We start from the raw sequence: 19191 nt of genomic DNA on the forward strand, positions 1-19191 counted from the left end.
TGAAAACGCTGCTGCCTTTGAGACCAACAACAAGCAGGATTGTTGCCGTAACGCGGCATCTCCGGTCGTAAGCTATGTATGACGTCATATACACTTAAAATCCTTTTTTTAAGCTAATGAGTGGCTCTAAAAATCTAAAACTCAGCCATGGGTATTTTCTAAACATCCTCTTTCGAAAACAACATTCGAATTACTAGAGAAAAAATTATATCTTGAGATAAGGGCACGAAAGGGCGTATAGCTCCATAGGACTCCATTCATTCTGGTCTCCAAAATTGAGCGCCCCACGTGGAAAAAGGGTGGAACTGCAACCAAAATCGCCTCGTTGGAAACCGGAAATGCACCGTGAGTGGCGTATCTGTACTATTATAGAATCTGTGAATGTACTCCCATTCAAGCGTACAGCCAGAGGTACAGCCACATTGTGTGACGTGTTCAGCAGACCACGAGCCGATCTTTTTTTTTTTTAAACAAACTTTATTAGAGCTCTTCAATAGTATACAAAACAAGTCAGGGAAGTATTCTCGACAGTGTTACAGTTTACAAAACCGAACGTGAAGTGAAAAAGAAAGGGAAAAAAGTACAATAAGAACAAACGTGGCGTGGGCTGAGCATCAGCAAGGATTTAGCAATATTTTAGCCGAGCCGATCTGATACGATCCGTAGACAGGCTCTGTTACAACCATAGACTTTTTTTTTTTTTTTTTTTAAGAACTTTATTTAAACAATATTAGTATACAACAAACCAACAGATTGAAGTATACAACACAATACAACAACCATGCAAACAAACAACCAGGGGTGATAATTAAATAAGAACATGCAAAGACGTACATATTGAAATTGTCCTTAGAGCCTTTTCATTTGTAGAGTCTGTTATTGATTTGATATATATTTCCATATCTTTAATGAAAACAGAAAAACATGGTGTTTTATTAGCAAATTTACATTTATGAATATAAAATTTAGCAAAGAGGATTAGCAGGTTTATTATAAAGAAACATTTAGCATCCTTTTTATGAAATCTATAGAAACAAAATAAAACATTTTCCCAGCATAAGGAAACTTTTTTTAAAATATGGTCATTAATAAACCTGCTAAACTCTGACCAGAACCTACGTGTGAAAGAGCAGAGCCAAAAGAGATGTATTAAAGTTTCTGGAAGATCCTCACAGAAGCTGCAATTAGTATTTATGTCTCTTTTAAATTTGATCATATAGTGTTTGCTACAACCATAGATTTACAACGGCGTTTCTCTCTGACCCGGGAAAATCAGCAATTACTTCCGGGTCTTTTCACACACGGAGGAACCTTTCTTAGCAAGGAACGCAATTTGATCGGACTCCAAAGTAACGGACAGGAAGTCCTACTGTATTTTTCTGTGCAACAACGCTACTAAATTTCAGGTAGTGAATTTGTAAGAATCTTTCACATAATTGAGAGTGTAATTATTTCGACATGATGCTAGTAATAAGGAGGCACGTGTGACCAGAGCAGGTTACCTTTGCGGTGTTGTAAATCAGTCAACCAGCTGCTTTCCATTTCTGTTTCTCTGAAGAACTACCCGCCACACAATGAACTACTCTGATTACGATTCTGACGGATATTCATCGAATGAAGATGTAGACTACGTCCCCTCAGGTGAGGCCCCGCGTCGTGTTAGCGTCTATTAGCCCAGAAAAGAACACCGTTAGCATGCTCCCACTGAAAAAGAATATTTTTTAATTGATCTCATTTTAATTCTTGCTAAGTATTACATCCACAAATGTAAATTTGCCAAAGTGAAACCCAATTTTTGTGCTTTCATGATAGAACTCCAGATGTATTTCAAGTCAATTTCCTCCTCTAATAACAAGAAAGCTATCAAAACTATAAATCTAGTCTCCCACTTTGAAATCTTTAACTCAGTGTAATCCTCATTGTTCATGTCCCCTGGTATATTCTGTCTCTCTATCTTTCTCTTTCTCTCTCTCTCTCTCTCTCTTCATTTATTATTTAAACTACTTATGTATGTATTTATTTTGGTATGTTTATTTGTTCTTCATTTATTATTAATGATACTTGTCATGTTTTTGCACTGTTTTTGTATCTTGTAAAGCAAAATAAAGTTGTATTTAAAAAAAACTAAAAAAAACACCGTTAGCCCACCCGCTACGCTCCATACCCAGTAAACCTCTAAAGAAACTAAAATCATTTAAGATGCAATAAAAATAATATACAAACAAATATTTTTGATACAATAATTTTTAAGGAAAGACGACCAACAACTAATATATCGTCGACTTGTCATTTCGGCTTGAATTTGACTTGTCAGCATTGATTTGTACTCGTTCTCGTTGGTTATGAGACGGCCATGTAGCCAGCACTGTTCCAAACTGACTTTCACCAACTGTCATTGACCACTCGATTCATTCATACTGTTTTTTTAAAATGTATTTTTATTGCCCAGCTAAGGAAACCAGCTGATCTCATCCAAACATTTTTCAGATCAAAGCCCATCCTGAGCGTGGGATAGGTGACAGTGGGGAGGAAAGCTCACTTATATCCCATGCATGCGTTCTGTGTTTTCCATGGACCAGCTTACATTTTGTCTCCAAATGCCACACTTAAACTGTGTTGACTTGAAGGACTGCATTAATATTCTATGTGCTTTACTAGTGCGTCTCTCAAATATGGACAGTATTGTCAACATTTTGGACAAAGATGATGCATAATTTGAGTGGGGAGTGAAAGAAGCCATCTGTGTTAAACTTGGACTCCCATGCAGTTCTATTCATGCTACCTTTTGGGCCAGTTGGGCTGAAGCTTCCCATGTATGAGCATGTAATCAGTCTGTTCGATTGTGAAGGTGTTGTTAACGACGACTCTCTTGCAAAGTCTCTTCAAAACAAGCATCTCAGTTGTCCCTCTGCTCCTCTTCTTCTTTTGTTTCTCATTTTTCTGAATGTGTGTGTGTGCGTGTGTGATTTGGTGTGTAAAATGCTGAGTGGTTAACTACTAGCCGGGGCGGCCGTGGCTCAGTGGTTAGAGTCGGTCGTCCAATAACCGGAAGGCGGTGGCGGTTTGATTCCCACTCTCGCCACTCAAAAAAGATTGGTGGAACTGATAGCTGGAGGGGTGTCAGTCCACCTCCTTGTCACAGCTGAGGTGCCCTTGAGCAAGGCACCGTACCCCCATGCTCCCCGGGCGCTTCATGGCTGCCCACCGCTCCAGGTTGACATCTGTCTCTAAGTGTGTGACCCTGTGCATGTGCATGTGCATGTGCATGTGTGTGTCAGCAGGTGCCAACCTGGATGGGTTAAAAGCGGAGGACAAATCTAGCTTCGGGTATAAATAAAGTCACCTTACCTTACCTTAGCCAAGCTTGGTGCAAATGCAGTCCTGTACATCTCACAAGGTTCTGTTGAAGTTTGGGAAACGGGTATGTTTTCACACCATGTTGGAAGGATGTGCCAGCGCTGACACTGTCATTTGTCTGCACACTGACCTTCAGGATCATGTTTTTCTGACTAAGATCTGTCAAAGTCTGTCCCGTTTTTACTCTGTACAACAAAGTGATAATAAAACTGTCCCCTACAGAAAACATTTTTCAACAAACAGTTTTTAATGAGTTCCGAGAGCAAAGCATAAGTTTATGAGGAAGATGGCTACTGATGAGGCCCCCCTGACTGTTCTCCATAAAAAGAACCCAGAGATGAATGCATCTGAAAGTGTTAGAAAAAGGGGCCATCTGTAGCAGGCTCTCAGGTTTCAGCACAGGGAGCTGCTCATTAGCAGATCACAATCACAGCCTCTATTAAACTGTTCATTAGTGTCTTTAGATTTGTAACTTTGAAACTCACACAAACTCAGTTTGCATCAGTTCAGAACACAGTTTGAAATGTGCAAAAATGTAAGCAGAGGCACCTTATCACTTCAGATCGGTGATGATTATCTCATCTTGGAGCCATTGTCCCGACATGCAACCCTTCATGATGCACGTTTCCTTTCTCCGTTGTTACTTTGAAGCTCTTGTAGACATGACATTTGTCTTAGCAGGACTTGAACTGAAATGAACAGATTGAACAGTCAGTTGTTCGGTGCAGTGAACTATAACTGACAGCCCCACTGTACACTGACTTGACCTCACATGGCTGTTTGTTGAATTCATTTTGTCTGTTAATCTTGAGTTTATGCTTACAAGCTAACGTAATAGAAGACTGAACCTTTCTTCTGTAGCTGAAATCATGTTAGCAATAAACAATATTTCTTCTCTTGTTGCTGAGCTGTGTTCCACCGCATTCATGAAATGAGAAAGTTGAATTAGCTGCATTACTGTTTGAATCGGCTACAGGCTGGAGAGAAGGTTGGACTACAGGATGTTGCTGTACAGTAGCATAATTAGATGTGGAATAAAAAATGTAGTCTGGTGTTATTAGCAGTTTTTTTTTTTCTGTCTTTCCATCCCTTTTTCTGACACTTCTGCCCGTGTCTTTAACCTAGATGATAATCTCAGTGAGGATGACATCAATGAGTGTGAAAAGGAAGACCCTCTTGATGAGCATGATGCTGTGCCATGTCCTGGTGATGGCCCCAAGAAAAAGAAGAAGAGAAAGGACGTCAGCTCAAGGTGAGAGGGTGTGAAAGGAGCCTGCCATGACTGTAGGGTAACAGTGATGACTGTTGTTTTTGTTCTTAGAATCAAAATGTTATGATGAAAATGAATATTTTGAATGTCCTGTTAACATCACAGCTCATCATTAGTCTTACAGTTCACTTAACTGAAGAAATAAATAAGCTAAATATGTTCTACCAGCGCTTTGTTTAATGTTTTTTACCCTGAAAAGGACCCGCTTCTAATTGGTGTCGTTTCATTTTTTTTACCAGCTGAAAGTTGGAAATTGTTGGAAATCACCCTTTTGCCATTAAATGCAACATCAGCTCAGCACAGTAACAGTCATTACAAAATCAGTGAAATATTGGTCATATAAGCAACAGTTCTAAATGTTAGTGAAGTCCAGAGTTTACGGAGCTGGTATGTCGCTGAAGAGTTCCGACGTTAGTTCTCAGAGGTGTTATTAACTGGCCAGCGGAAGCTAGGTTCTCTGGTTGTTTGAACAACTTGGGCCGTTCAACATATGATGACTTGCAAAGAGACCGAGCCTGCTGTTCATGGTCCAACTGCAGACAAGGGAAATGAAAGTATTTGAGTATAGAACTGCCCCTCAAGTTAGTTTGGTGGGTGGTGTGAGCTCTCAGGTTATTTACTTGGCTTTTCACACCAAGAGTTATCAAGGCAAGGCAAGGCAGGTTTATTTGTATAGCACAATTCAACTACAAGGCGATTCAAAGTGCTTTACAGAGACATTAGAAATAAAAAGCATGATTTAAATTTTAAAAAAGAAAGAAATAAGAACATTAGATAAAATCAGTAGTTAAAATGTGATTAAGTTTTGAGCTTTATTCAAACGCAGCTGAAAATAGGTGTGTTGGACTTAAACACACTGAGTGTTTCAGCTGATCTGAGGCTTTCTGGGAGTTTGTTCCAGACATGTGGAGCATAGAAGCTGAATGCAGCTTCTCCACGTCTGGTTCTGACTCTGGGAACTGATAAAAGACCGGATCCAGCTGACCTGAGGGGTCTGGAAGGTTCATACTGGGTCAGGAGGTCACTGATGTATTCTGGTCCTGGACCATTCAGAGCTTTATAGAGCAGCATCAGAACTTTAAGTACTACAGATGTGATAAGAGGCAGGCCTTGAGGAAGAGGAGGGTGCTTTGGGTGCTGCTGCAGCTGCTGCGTTTTCCCAGTATGACTTGAGATTGCTGAATGCATATTAAGTCACACTTTTTCTATTTTATTGTAAATCACAAAATAAGAAATTAAAAGACCTGGAACAAGACTGTGTCATCCTCTTATATGCATTGAGTAATATTTCATCTGAAATATCCATCATTTTTAAAAAGGAAAGGCTGTTTTCACGGATTTAGGACACTTATTTTTGATCTAAAGTAACAGAGATACCGAATGTGTGTTTTTTTTTTAAAAAGGAGATGACGATAATGATTTGAACTATTTAATTCTATGGAAACAGGAAAAAAAGAGGCCAGCCGTTAGAGAAAGACGAGGTTGGCCGAGGGACCGAAGAGGCACAGCTGCATCAGGAAGTTGATGAGGATGAAACGAGTCAAAAGAAAAAGTCCGATGATCTTTGGGCAAGTTTTCTATCCGATGTTGGATCGAGACCCAAAGACTCTGTACCAGCCTCTCAGTCAGGTACCATCCAGGGGGTAAGTACAAGGGGATACAGTAATGTTGTTAGATGGAAGCGTGTGGCGGTATATTCTAAACCAATTACAGCATTAGTCATGAAGTCAGCTGTGTTGATCTGACCATTTGTTTTTGTTTTTATTTGCAGACTGATTGTTCAACATTGAAGGATTTTCGTTTGAGTGCAGAACCAAAAGCATCAGAACCTGCTAAAGTCACCATCACTAAAGTGTTTGACTTTGCCGGGGAAGAAGTTAGGTATACCTCTGAATTCTTTTAAAAGTCCTGGTGAAGTTGGAGCATGGAAACATAATGCTGGAGATGGAGTTGATCGTCCTGCTTCTTGTTTTTAGCTCCTACCAGCCGTGCAAGTGTTGAGGAGTTCAGATTAGTTGTCAAACTATTTTCCCATCAATCACTAGATGGTGCCCCACTCACATAAATGTTGTCCGGAGGAGCACGCCACCTTTGGATACAGCACAATTGCATCTATATAGATTGAATTGCATTTTGATTGTTATTAGAAAGTAGTTGCATAACAGCTTAACATGAGGCCTGTTGAGGCGTTTGTTTATATCGGTCATTATGGACAGAACCTGATGTGTCAAATGTGGCCACATTTGGCCTTTCAGCAATACCGATCCCACTCAAATACAAACTGCCCTTTGCAGGTAAAACAAAGCTGCTATTAGACCAGCAAAATAGTGCCAATAATGTATATTATAGTTACCTTTTTCAAGTAGACAATAAAACCTTTTCAGTTTTCCTGGCTTGAATGTGACAATGAGCGGTTAAACGGGACTTTTTTCTAAAACGTGAACTCAAGCGAAACAATTAAGCTTTCATTTCGTCCTGCCATATTTGGTTGTAAAAGGCACACATCATTTGTTTTTCACAGGCCTGAACATGGCAACTTGACGACTGTGAGAAACATTGATGGAAAAAATGAACGATTTTTGGTCATACAGCCTGGCCTAAAATCATGCATTTGAAATCGTAAAAATTTCAACTAATCTCTGCAGTCAAGTAAAACTCTGAAGCATTCTACATGATGCTACGATGTCGGAAAGCTCTTCGGTCGTAGATCAGCCTTTTTTCTGTCCACCAGACATTTTCTTTAGCACAAATTCATGAAGCGATCGATTGAAGTTGAGATGTTTGTCTGTGAAAGAATTTGTTGATCCTCATTATTCACTCACTTAAGTTCTTCAAAACATGATCTGAAAAATGTGTAAGTCTCAGAGTCTGCAAATCTCATTCTGAATTCTGCACATTTCTTTCTCGATTATCTGGTTCTGTTTCTCTCATAGGAAGGTTGTGGTGTGCTGCTTTGTATCGCTCTATGCTCATGCTGTTTCCATCTGGAAAAGGTCCATCTGATTTGGCTATTTGCCTTTAGAGCAGCATTAGTTTGAGGCTTTGAGTTGAGGAAACGCACTCTGGAGGTTGCAAACCGTTTAGTGCTTTTTCAATTTAAAATAGATCCTCAGTTCAAAATGAGTCTGTACAAAAGTGCTAATTTCAGAATTGAATCCACGATGTGCAAAGCGGCAGTAAAAGAGCCTGAAAGCAGAGAAAGATGTGCACAGGTTCAGCGTAAAAACAATGGATAATAATCTGTTGGGTACCAGTAGATTCATGAAATCTTTAACATATCACTTTTCTGTAAGATAAATGTTTCTGAAGCCTTCTAAATAGCTGTGCTGTCTGCTCTTAGATCTTTTGAGATGGAATGAGATAGATTTTCCTTTTCTTCCTGTTCAGATGCTCCTTTATCTTTGACTTCTTCTTAGTTCTGAGTCATGATGGATGATGTGATTGTGGCATTTGTGGTGTTCCTGAAGAACTTGACTTTCACGATGCTAACCATGCATATTAACTTTGCAACAGCCTAGTTGTTCTTCCCTAGATTACTGTACAATCCAAAGTGCACCCAACTGAAAAGAATTGAACTCCCAACTTTGAAAGCTAACTTTAGCAGCAACTGACTTGCAGCTTCACTGTGTAATCAAGTACAGCAGATGGAGGAGGCTCTCAGGAAGTCAACTTTATGAAAGGAACAAAACATGTTTTTATTTTTAAATAAATGAATTGATTCTGAATCTCACAATTAAGGACATTCGTATGTGGATCATTTTTGTTCCATTTATCTTTCCACACCTTGCAGTCTTTGCTGATTTCTTGTATACGAACTGATGTATTACTATTATAAGAGCTGCTTATTCCTGCTCCATAGGCCCTGAACACTGAAGCAGTGTGCATCACTGCTGAGTGATTTATTTTCCCTTACAGAGTTCAGCAGACTGTGCATGTGTCTCTCTGTTAGGGTCGATAAAGAAGTGTCGGCAGACTCCAAAGAAGCTAAAATGTATCTGAAGAGCCTAACTGCTGAAAAGGATGAGAATGGAGACGAGGAGAAGAACTCATCACCCAGCGAACAACCTCTTCCTGGTCCGAGGTAACCACATTCACATCCACGCTAAAATAAGATTGACAAGAAAGATTATTGAACAACTACGACAGAATAAAACCAATGACAGTAAACATGGGCAATGCTAACTGGAATTACCACTGCATCAGTCCCAAGCATCCAAACATCAAGGCCAAAAAAGACAGGGGCTGTGTTCGAAACCGCTTACTTCTCCTACTACTCCTACTAACTTTTTGAGTTAGTATGCGAGTTTGAGTAAGCGAGAAGTTCCCGGATGCATAGTAGATTCGCCAAAATGTTGGGTATGCATCATGAGGTTACTATTCATACTCAAACTACCCAAGATGCAACGTAATTTGACGTCGCCGATCGTCATTTCCTGTCAAAACGGCAGTTTCAAGCTAGCTACAACGAGGGTAGGTTCACTTCCTGTTTTCAAAACAAAAGCACCAATTGTATCGTAATGGCTTTCCCTATGATAAAAGGCAATGGGTATTTGAAGATAACCGGAAGTGCGTTACTCACTGCGGCTAGCTTTAGTAGCGCCGAATTCGTGGGAACAAAATTGTAAATAGTCGGTATTTTGTCAGATTTTCAACACGTTGGGGATCTAAACGACTACTTTCTCGCCTAAAAATGTTTCAAATGTTGCTAAAGTTTACAGAGTTTAGAGCTTAAGCGAAATCAGCTTCAGGCCGGCTGATTTTGGCTCGGGCAGGAGCGAAATGCATTGTGGGTAAACGCTCTGCATACTGTCTGATCGATCAGTATGGAAGTATGTAGTATGTAGTATGCGGTTTAGAACACAGCCAGGTTCACATGTCCCTCACTGAGAGAAGCTAAACAAGAAACCTGATCCTGGTTTTTCTGCTGAGAAGACTGTAGAAATGTCTTTTAGGTCTGCATTTTGGTTCATCTGTTTTCTTTTACTTTGGTTTTTAATTGTTGGAAATTCCATGCAGCATACCCTGGCCACAGTTTCTGCCCTCAACGAGCACCTTTCTGTATTTTTAAACCGACTGGCCCATATATACTCCGTATGCATCTTATTTACTTTCAGTATCAATCAATAAGAATGAAAGTTAAACAGTGGAGGGCAAAGTATTCCAATACTTAACTAAAGTACCAGTTGTGCACACAAGGAGCTTATTTAGTTATTCAGTGTTATCAGCAGATGTCCATCAACAGTCAGTTAGAAAAATAGGACTAATATCTGCTAAATCATCAACTGAGCTAAACTACACATAACTAACACAAACGGCAATAACAAGATTATGGTACAAATACACTGGTGTCAATGTGTGGGAGAATATGTGTTTGTCGGGAAGGGGAATCTGAGAATGAGGTTGAACGAAATGTTTTCAAACCATGTGGATGATGACACCTGTGGGGGGGGTTCCAGATGGCAGGTGGGAGAGATGGATGCAGACAAAACGGTGAACAAAATCGCACAGATTATCTGACGTACTGCCGAGTAGTCCAAAGCAAGAACCTTTTTCTAACCTTGATAGAATACGTCAAGAAGAGTAGTTACAATGAGGACTGTTTAGAATGATGAAGCGTTGCTTCAAATGTTGTGGCTACTTTCATAGAATGATGAGCCAATGTTTTCTATGCTGAAGTAGGTAAAGGAAGCAGTGAAGCTCCTTTCCTTAGTATGTACAGAAGCACTTTTTATGGCTGCCTCTCAGAAACCCAAACCATGCCAGATTAAGGATGGTGGACCTGATCTCATACATGATTACATCACATTCAACTCAAGTTGCAGCAAATTTGAACAGAGAATATGAGACAAAACAGAGTAACAGTGGCCTGTGGTGTGAGATGTATGTAGGATACAACTGTGTGTGTGGCATGTGTGGAGCAGGATTTTAATTTTGGCTCCCATGCCAACAGATTAGAGCTTCCACACAGGCTGCGTCTGCACATCTCTTTTCTTCAGATGGGAGGTAAGCGACAGGGAAGCAGTTCTCGGGCAAAAGCACAGTAAAAATGGTTGTTGGTCATAATATTGACCTCATATCAGCAAGTACAACATTCACTGTAGTTTCGATGTATAGGGCAACAAGTCCGACATAAACAGCATTGAACAGCTTAGCTGTTATGATGATGATTGATGGTAATGAATCATTTTCAGATATTTTCAGCAGTTGGATGTTAAAGCGATACTTCGGAGTAGATTCAACCTGGGGTCATTTGAACCGTGATATCCAACCCGCAGTTTTTTCGATATTGGCTGAACATCAGCCGAGTTACTGAGTTATCCCGAATAGCTTCGTACAAGGGTTAATGGATCCTGGCAGTATCTCCAAAATTACCACACTAAAATCACATGCCATGACACCAAACTTCTACAGTAGTACAAATATGGTCTGTACTCACAAAACGATGCATTTGGAAGTTTGAAAATAGTCCAGGAGTTTATTATTATCAACACAAGCCTGATAGCTTCTCTGCAGCTAAAGCTGCGTCGACGTCACTTCTGGGAGCTGGGAGCTTCAAAGTAAGATGAGGGTTGATCTACTACTGTAGACAACAAAGTATATGCTATATTCTACATGTTTTTTTATGAATTTTTATGTTGTAGAGTTGTGAAATTATTTTATCAATGGAGAAATTGAGCAGCCTTGCTTTGTTGTCTACAGTAGTAGATCAACCCTCATCTTACTTTGAAGCTCCCAGATCAAGGAAGTCGACGCAGCTTTAGCAGAAGAGAAGCTATCAGGCTTGTGTTGATAATAATAAACTCCTGGACTATTTTCAAACTTCCAAATGCATCGTTTTGTGAGTACAGACCATATTTGTACTACTGTAGAAGTTTGGTGTCATGGCATGTGATTTTGGAGATACTGCCAGGATCCATTAACCCTTGTACGAAGCTATTCGGGATAACTCAGTAACTCAGCTGATGTTCAGCCAATATCGAAAAAACTGCGGGTGGGCTACTTGGCTGGATATCACGGTTCAAATGACCCCAGGTTGAATCTACTCCGGAGTATCGCTTTAATGGTCTTAAATTACAGCTGGACAACTTTTATGCCTTTTTACTTTTCGAGTCATATCAACCTCAGATTACATCAAACTGGTGTTTGCTGCTGGTCTGAGTGTAAATATGTAGCTGCAGTGTAGGAGTTCAGCAAAGTACACACACACACACACACACACACACACACTGCTCACACACTGCACACTGCACACGCACACACACACACACACACACACTGCACACACTGCTCCGGCCCTGTCAGCTCTAAATGTGGCAGTCTGTGCTCAGATGGTGGTCCTGTGGGGACAGACGGAGTCACCACAAAGTTGTGTGATTTTACACACAGTATCAGTTCTTACTCTTCCTGGATGGATGACTGCTGTCTATTGTCTGTAGGATTAATCATGACTGGGTGCCACTGTCAAAATGACTGGGTTGAACGTTGACTACCCCTCAAGGCGAGTTCACTAAGTTCTTGCACGCCACTGAAATGAACAGCTTTTGTTGTTTCGATTGGTCTCCAAGAGCCTTTGGTGTCCTTCCAGTTGTGGATCAGTGCATTTCTGGTGGTTCTCAACCCCTCTCTGACTGCTCCCTCCTCTGGCTTTCTGGAAAATGGAACACTGACAAAAATATGTATCCACCAACAACTCAACGTATAGGACTGTGTGTGTGTGTGTGTGTGTCTTTCTTTTTCCCGCCTCTTGTTTCCATGGCAATAAATTATGTGGGGATGTTCCTTCCCAGAGAAGAAACTCCAGACAGGAGACAGGAAATCATCTCACAACAGACAGGAACCACAGTGTGTCCACAACCCATTTCCTATTTATCTCTGAGTGTGTGTGTGTGTGTATAAAGAGAGGGAACACACAACAGGAAAGAGCCTTCAGCACCACTCCCTCATTACTCTTGGCAAAGATTTAGATTTTACTGTTTGTTGGGTGCAGCCTCAGATGATAGTGCTGTTATGTACTGAAATGTATTGTACAGTAGGGGGGGGTCTGCTATGTTTTACAGTGGAAACCAACGTTTGGGAGGCAGAGCTGAACATGTTTTTCTTTTTATTTGGTAGGAAATATTGAGCTGTGGATTCCTTTTTGTTAAGATTCACATCTGTAAAATGATCGTCGGACACTGACTGGTTCATTTTAAAGGCTTCAGAAAACCACATCATTGATTTTAATTTAAGTCCAGTAATAGAATTATTAAAAGGTAAGATCATGAGAGCTTGAATAAGCACAACAAGCACCATAACACCAGGCCAGGGATACCTGCTGAGAGAGAGAAACACAAGTTAATGACAACAATGATGTCACATGTATATGGAGAGGAAAGAGAGCAGAGGGAGGACAGGTACATCATGAGCCGCGTTTCAGTCCGGTACGGGTCGGTTCAGAACGGTTAGCTTATTTCAGTGCTTCCATTACCACGAAAGCGTACCAATCCCATGGAACCTGTTACCATTTTCGTAACCCTTCTGCTTGGGGCATTAAGCCGAAGAAGCTTGGAGGTGGTTCGAAATTATGGATGTTATTTGTTATTTGCTGTTATTTGCTATTTACGCTTCAGCACGCACTCCACCCACCCCCCTGAGGGTCCCCTTTGTACAGTGGGAACGCAAGCTGACCCCAAAGAGACCCGACCCGTACCGTACCGATACGAAGTGACCCGTACCGGACTGCATAGTGGAAACGAGGCTATGGGAGCTCCCCCAGCAGTCTGGGCCTATAGCAGCTTAACTATGGGATGTTTCAGGATCACCTGAGCCTAACTATAAGCTTTATCAAAAAGGAAAGTTTTAAGCCTGCTCTTAAAGGTAGAGAGGGTGTCTGCTTCCTGAAGCCAAACTGGCAGCTGGTTCCACAGAGAGGGGCCTGATAACTGAAGGCTCTGCCTCCCAAACTGGCAGCTGGTTCCACAGAGAGGGGCCTGATAACTGAAGGCTCTGCCTCCCGAACTGCCAGCTGGTTCCACAGAGAGGGGCCTGATAACTGAAGGCTCTGCCTCCCAAACTGGCAGCTGGTTCCACAGAGAGGAGCGTGATAACTGAAGGCTCTGCCTCCCAAACTGGCAGCTGGTTCCACAGAGAGGGGCCTGATAACTGAAGGCTCTGCCTCCCAAACTGGCAGCTGGTTCCACAGAGAGGAGCCTGATAACTGAAGGCTCTGCCTCCCATTCTACTTTTAGAAACTCTGGGAACCTCAAGTACACCTGCAGTCTGAGATCTTTAAGATATGATGGAGCTCGGTCATTAAGAGCTTTATATGTAAGGAGAAGAATCTTAAATTCTATTCTGAATTTAACAGGGAGCCAAAGAAGAGAAGCTAAAACTGGAGAAATATGATCTCTGCTGTTAGTTCTCATCAGAACTCTGGCTGCAGCATTTTGGATCAACTGAAGGCTTTTCAGGGAATATGTGGGACAGCCCAATAATAAAGAATTACAGCAGTCCAATCCTGAAGTAACAACCCAGCCAGCATGTCCATGTGGGGCCCATAAGGTTTAAATTTGGGCTGCAGATAAGGGTCCCATGTGGGTTTGTCCGCAGTTTCCATGGTGCCCTCACCTGTGTTTGCCCATATAGGTTTCAAGTTGCTGTGTGGCTTTGGTTGAACTTTACATTCAGCCAATTTGAATGTGAACACTCTTTTACTTTGAGTGATGTGTTTATCTGCATTGCCTTTGGAATAATTTAAGGCTTAGGGTAACCCTAACCCCTAACCCTTCAAGTTGTACTTTGAAACCCATATGGGCAAACACAGGTGAGGCCACCGTGGAAACTGCGGACAAACCCACTTGGGACCCTTATCTGCAGTCCCCAGCTCGGAGCGGTCCCCAGCTCGGAGCAGTCCCAAGCTCGGAGCCAGCCTTCTTTATCAGTTTAGTTTTCTTTGAGTCTCTGCCTCTGATGCTGCTGATCTGTAGTCCTCCACCATCTCCATCTACTCCCAGGATAGAGTTGGACAAAACAGAAGTCACTGTCTGGCAAATTTCTATCTGAAGCCAGACCTGATCTTCAACAGCCATATGAAGTCAGTTAAGAAGTTATTTCAGGCATTATTAACTTAATGTCTATGTCTAATAACAGTAATGTACCAATACAAGGTTTCTGTGGTAATACAGGGTCTTACATAGGAAGCAGTTAATGTTTGTTGGAAGATTTGACCTTTCTTGCCAAAAAAAGCCTTGAAACAGGTCTTAGAAAATTGCTAAATGTAGTTGGCAACAGTGTAAACCTGTGAGCACTCCTATGCCTGTGCATGAGGGTGTATTTATCGTGTTCCAGATGTGAAGCGCAAAGCTGTGTTCACCTGTGGCAGACCGAAATGCTGAATGCTAAGAATGATGTTCTGAATAGTTCTTTCTGACTATTGCTCCTGCTGTCATCTCTGGAACTGGAACTGCTGCTCCCCCAGCAGACCAGAGCACAGTACAGAGCACTCTCCCCCAGCAGACCACAGCACAGTACAGAGCACTCTCCCCCAGCAGACCACAGCCCAGTACAGAGCACTCTCCCCCAGCAGACCACAGCCCAGTACAGAGCACTCTCCCCCAGCAGACCACAGCCCAGTACAGAGCACTCTCCCCCAGCAGACCACAGCCCAGTACAGAGCACTCTCCCCCAGCAGACCACAGCCCAATACAGAGCACTCTCCCCCAGCAGACCACAGCCCAGTACAGAGCACTCTCCCCCAGCAGACCACAGTACAGAGCACTCTCACCACAGACTGGTTGAAGATCTCCTGCATTTACCGTACACAGTGAAGAATCTGAGCTTCCTCAGAAAGTAGAGTCTGCTTATCCCCCAACACGGTAGCAGTGTTGGTCCTCCAAGACCGTTTGGACTTCAGTTGTACTTCTTGGTATTTGTATTGTTCTACAACTTCAGCCACCTCACCTACAATGGTTTTGCAAACCACCATCTCTGTGGTGACATTTTGAACAAATGGATTCCTGCAGGACTACGCTAAAAAGCTGTCCACCTGCTCCACGTACTCTGACTCCTGTCCATCACCGAATATACACCGAACCACCACCAGGGATGGCTGCAAACCACCAGGGACTGAGGGAGGGCTGAATGGATGACTGAGAGAGCCAAGCTTTGATTGAACAACCTGTACTTCGAATAATTAGCAATGTCATTTATTGTAAATGCCAGAAATGATCTCTGCTGTTGTAGCAAGTCTCTTTAACTGTGTGTATCTCGTTGGTCTTACGTATATTCTCACTTTTCTGTTGTTGCAGTGCTAAACGTCAAGCTGGCATGTCGGGCATCTTGAGTCGTATCGGAGGAAAGAAACAGAAAATGAGCACACTGGAAAAGTCCAAGATGGACTGGGATGCTTTTAAATCGGAGGAGGGCATCACAGAGGAGCTGGCTATCCACAACAGAGGCAAAGAGGGGTAAGAGATTCAGAGTTCATGGTGGAAAACTAATTCCTTCCTTCCCAAGATAACAGACCGGATAGATTCAAAGGGTTAACTTCAGAACATGTTACGCTCCGCCGAGGCTGGGTTGGTATGACATTCTGATGGTATTCCAGCTCTAAGCAAAAGGTTATTCTGACATGTTTGGGTTAAACATTAAGCAAAATGTGTTTGTTTTAAACAAGATGTAGAATTTTTGAAACTTTGCTAAATGTGCCTGTTAACTGAAAATGACAATACAATCAAATAAATGCAGTTCTCAAAGAGGCTAAATTTCAAAGCAGTCCTTGATGACGGATTTATTGATCCAACTGTGTGGTCCAAGCAAACTGGAATCAGTTTCAGCCACTGTCCCAGGGTGAGCTGCTGTCATATTTGTGAGGAACTGAGAAAATCATTGAGCATTGCCTGCAGGTGAATGCTTCTGCTTATATTCATGCTTTCTATGAGTTGTGTGTGTGGTTGGGCTGTAGAGACTTTTTCAACTTGTTAATTTACTGGACTGGACCCACAGTGTTCCTCTGCTGTTGGCAACAGGCTGAGATCTTCTTCATCTCAGCCATTTCCACCCATCTTCTAGGTGATTGGTAAAGTTTACTGGCTTTTTATCTCTGTTTAGGAGCAGCTAATGTGGCAAAAAAACCAGAGTGCAAGCAAATGTTTACCTCTTCTAAAATGTCTATGTGTCAAGACATATCAAAAGATTTCTTTCAAATATATAGCAATATACCACTGTACAAAACTATATCATTGTCTTAAGATGGGGACTAATTAAAAACACACTGGGAACATGGACCCATGTCCTTTTATACTCTGTGCAAGAGAAGTTGTGTAACTTGTGGGTTAGTCATGAACTGGGTGGGGGTGCATTGCACTTATGATGAGCTAAGAAGGTCTAATGCTCTCATTTCTGTGTGTGTTTAGGTATGTGGAGCGAAAGAACTTCTTGGAGCGTGTCGACCATCGGCAGTTTGAGTTAGAAAAAGCAGTGCGACAGAGCAACATTAAACAATGACTCACACACATGGACTGTAGAGCAGATAATGTGACTTTCTGTATCCTGCTTTCTCTCTAATGACAGAGTTGATGTTCCTCCAGTAAAAGGAGCTCAGACTGGTGCTGTGGCTTGGGTTTATTTCAGGGTGGGTGCATAAATAGGTTGAGGTTGTGTAATGGTGGGGTGTGAGTGCTCTTGTGCCACCATCCTTGCAAGAACAGATAAGAGATTTAGACCTTCCCACCGGCTGTGTCTACAGGCACAGCAATTTTTCTAATTCTCAACCTTATTCTAAATAAAACTGAGTCCAGTTATGTTGTTCACATGAGTTACATGTACGATTTATGTTCCTGTTTATGTTACAGAGCATAGTTTGATTAATGGCTCATGCCCACAATATATGTCTATTCCAATGCAAGGTTTAGTTTGTTTAGAGCAGGGGTGTCCACATCCGGTCCTGGAGGGCTGCTGTCCTGCAGGTTTTAGATGTTTCCCTGCTTCGACACACCTGATTCAGACCAGTGCATCATTAGCAGGCTGCTGCAGAACTTAACAATCTTTTGAAGAGATCCATTTCATCTGAATCCGGTGTGTTGAAGCAGGGAAACATCTAAAACCTGCAGGACAGCGGCCCTCGAGGACCGACTGTGGACATCCCTGGTTTAGAGCATCCATTATGAAGCAATTTTGCGTGTTATAAACTGGTGGCATGTAACGTGAGAATAGGCTGAATTAGATGTCTGCATAACGCAACAAAGATTGGAACACTCAGCATTGCTTCATTTGATCATTGTTCACTCTGAATATCATTATTCAAGTTGGGCTGATCAGGATGCTGTTCACACAGAAACGTCTCGTTCAGAATATTTCTCTGCATGTGAGCGTCCGCTTTAGGCACGGATCCTGGCCATCCTCTTCTGTGAGGGACTGATATTGGACCAGGAGTTGAACAGTTCTGGTTTATCACAATTTTGTCATACATTTGTAGTTTTTTTTTTTCTTTGAAACAATCATTTCTATTTGTAATTCTAATGTCATTACTCACTAGGTTAATAACCTAGATGCTGTAAGACAATTCCAAGACTAAGCAGTCGGGTGATCTATTTCCACAATCAGAAGCCAAAATCAATTTAAGCCAGCATGTTTATGAATTGTGTCATAGTTACTGCTTATTATAAAGCCTGTTCTGGACAAAAAAGAAAAGATCATGGCGCACTCTTTACTATGTGGACTAAAGTTATTCAGTTAAGCAACGTTTGCCTTAAAGACTTCATTTGTTCACTGAGACTGTTGTAAGGTAACAGAATGTGATGATCTGTCTGTAAGTCTGTGTTCCCTGGTTCTGTCTACATTTGTTTTTATTGTTTTGAAAGAAAGCTGAACAGTGTGAAATTATTTTTTACCAACTAAAGTGTCATGTCCATCAGAAATTTAGAAATGTTCCAGATAATTATTCCAAAAACCTGTTGGTTACGTTCATGTTGAGCTCCATTGGTTATCTTTCAAATTCCTTGTTATGCTGTTCTAAACATGACTGTTGCAGACATTACAGCACTGTCACATTGATTCATTCATTTTAAAAATGTTCCAGTTATTCAAAGGATGCTGTCTACAAAAAATCTGCACACAGTGAATTAAATTAGACACAAGAATTAAGATTGTAGGTGGAAGCCCCTCATAAACACATGTTCAGTGTAACTGTGAAATGTTGGGTTAGGGCATCTCTCCATGAATTCCAACCTCGTTCATATGTTCTCATGTTCTCTTGGCCTTTCAGTAATAACCCCAGACACATCCCAGATCCTTTGCTGTTTGAGAAGAAGCTTAAAGGCCCTGGGACACTTCTGTCTTGAGACATTGGTAAAAATCCTGGAGAGCAGATGTGCCAAACTTAAGGAAACATAACACAACTCAACTTTATTTATATAAGAATGAAAGCCTGTGACCCTGCAGCTAACTAACGCACAGCAAAAGAGCCTTTTAAAGTCCCTAAATGATCCAACACATCTTTACTTTAAAGAAACTATTTTTGAGTTTATCAGTTTCTCAAATTTAAAATTGGTCAAATATCACTCCCAGGTTGTTTTTTTTTCTTTCTT

At 41.5% G+C, this 19191-nt stretch overlaps 1 protein-coding gene across 2 annotated transcripts; it reads left to right on the forward strand.

Moving 5' to 3' along the window:
* Positions 1-1314: 1314 nt before the first annotated feature.
* On the forward strand, positions 1315-18641 carry cfdp1 (craniofacial development protein 1). 2 transcript variants are annotated; one of them, XM_075469278.1, is made up of 8 exons: positions 1315-1406; positions 1559-1641; positions 4483-4609; positions 6075-6270; positions 6399-6508; positions 8577-8708; positions 15913-16071; positions 17020-18641. In XM_075469278.1, exons 2-8 carry the CDS (start codon positions 1575-1577, stop codon positions 17108-17110), a joined length of 882 nt encoding a protein of 293 aa, XP_075325393.1. In that variant the 5' UTR covers positions 1315-1406; positions 1559-1574; the 3' UTR covers positions 17111-18641. The 2 variants fall into 2 exon arrangements, with proteins under 2 accessions (XP_075325393.1, XP_075325392.1); XM_075469277.1 differs by having other exon boundaries at positions 1325-1641.
* The last annotated feature ends 550 nt before the right edge of the window (positions 18642-19191 follow it).

Source organism: Odontesthes bonariensis, chromosome 7 (assembly GCF_027942865.1).
Source record: "Odontesthes bonariensis isolate fOdoBon6 chromosome 7, fOdoBon6.hap1, whole genome shotgun sequence".
Classification (NCBI taxonomy): Eukaryota; Metazoa; Chordata; class Actinopteri; order Atheriniformes; family Atherinopsidae; genus Odontesthes; species Odontesthes bonariensis.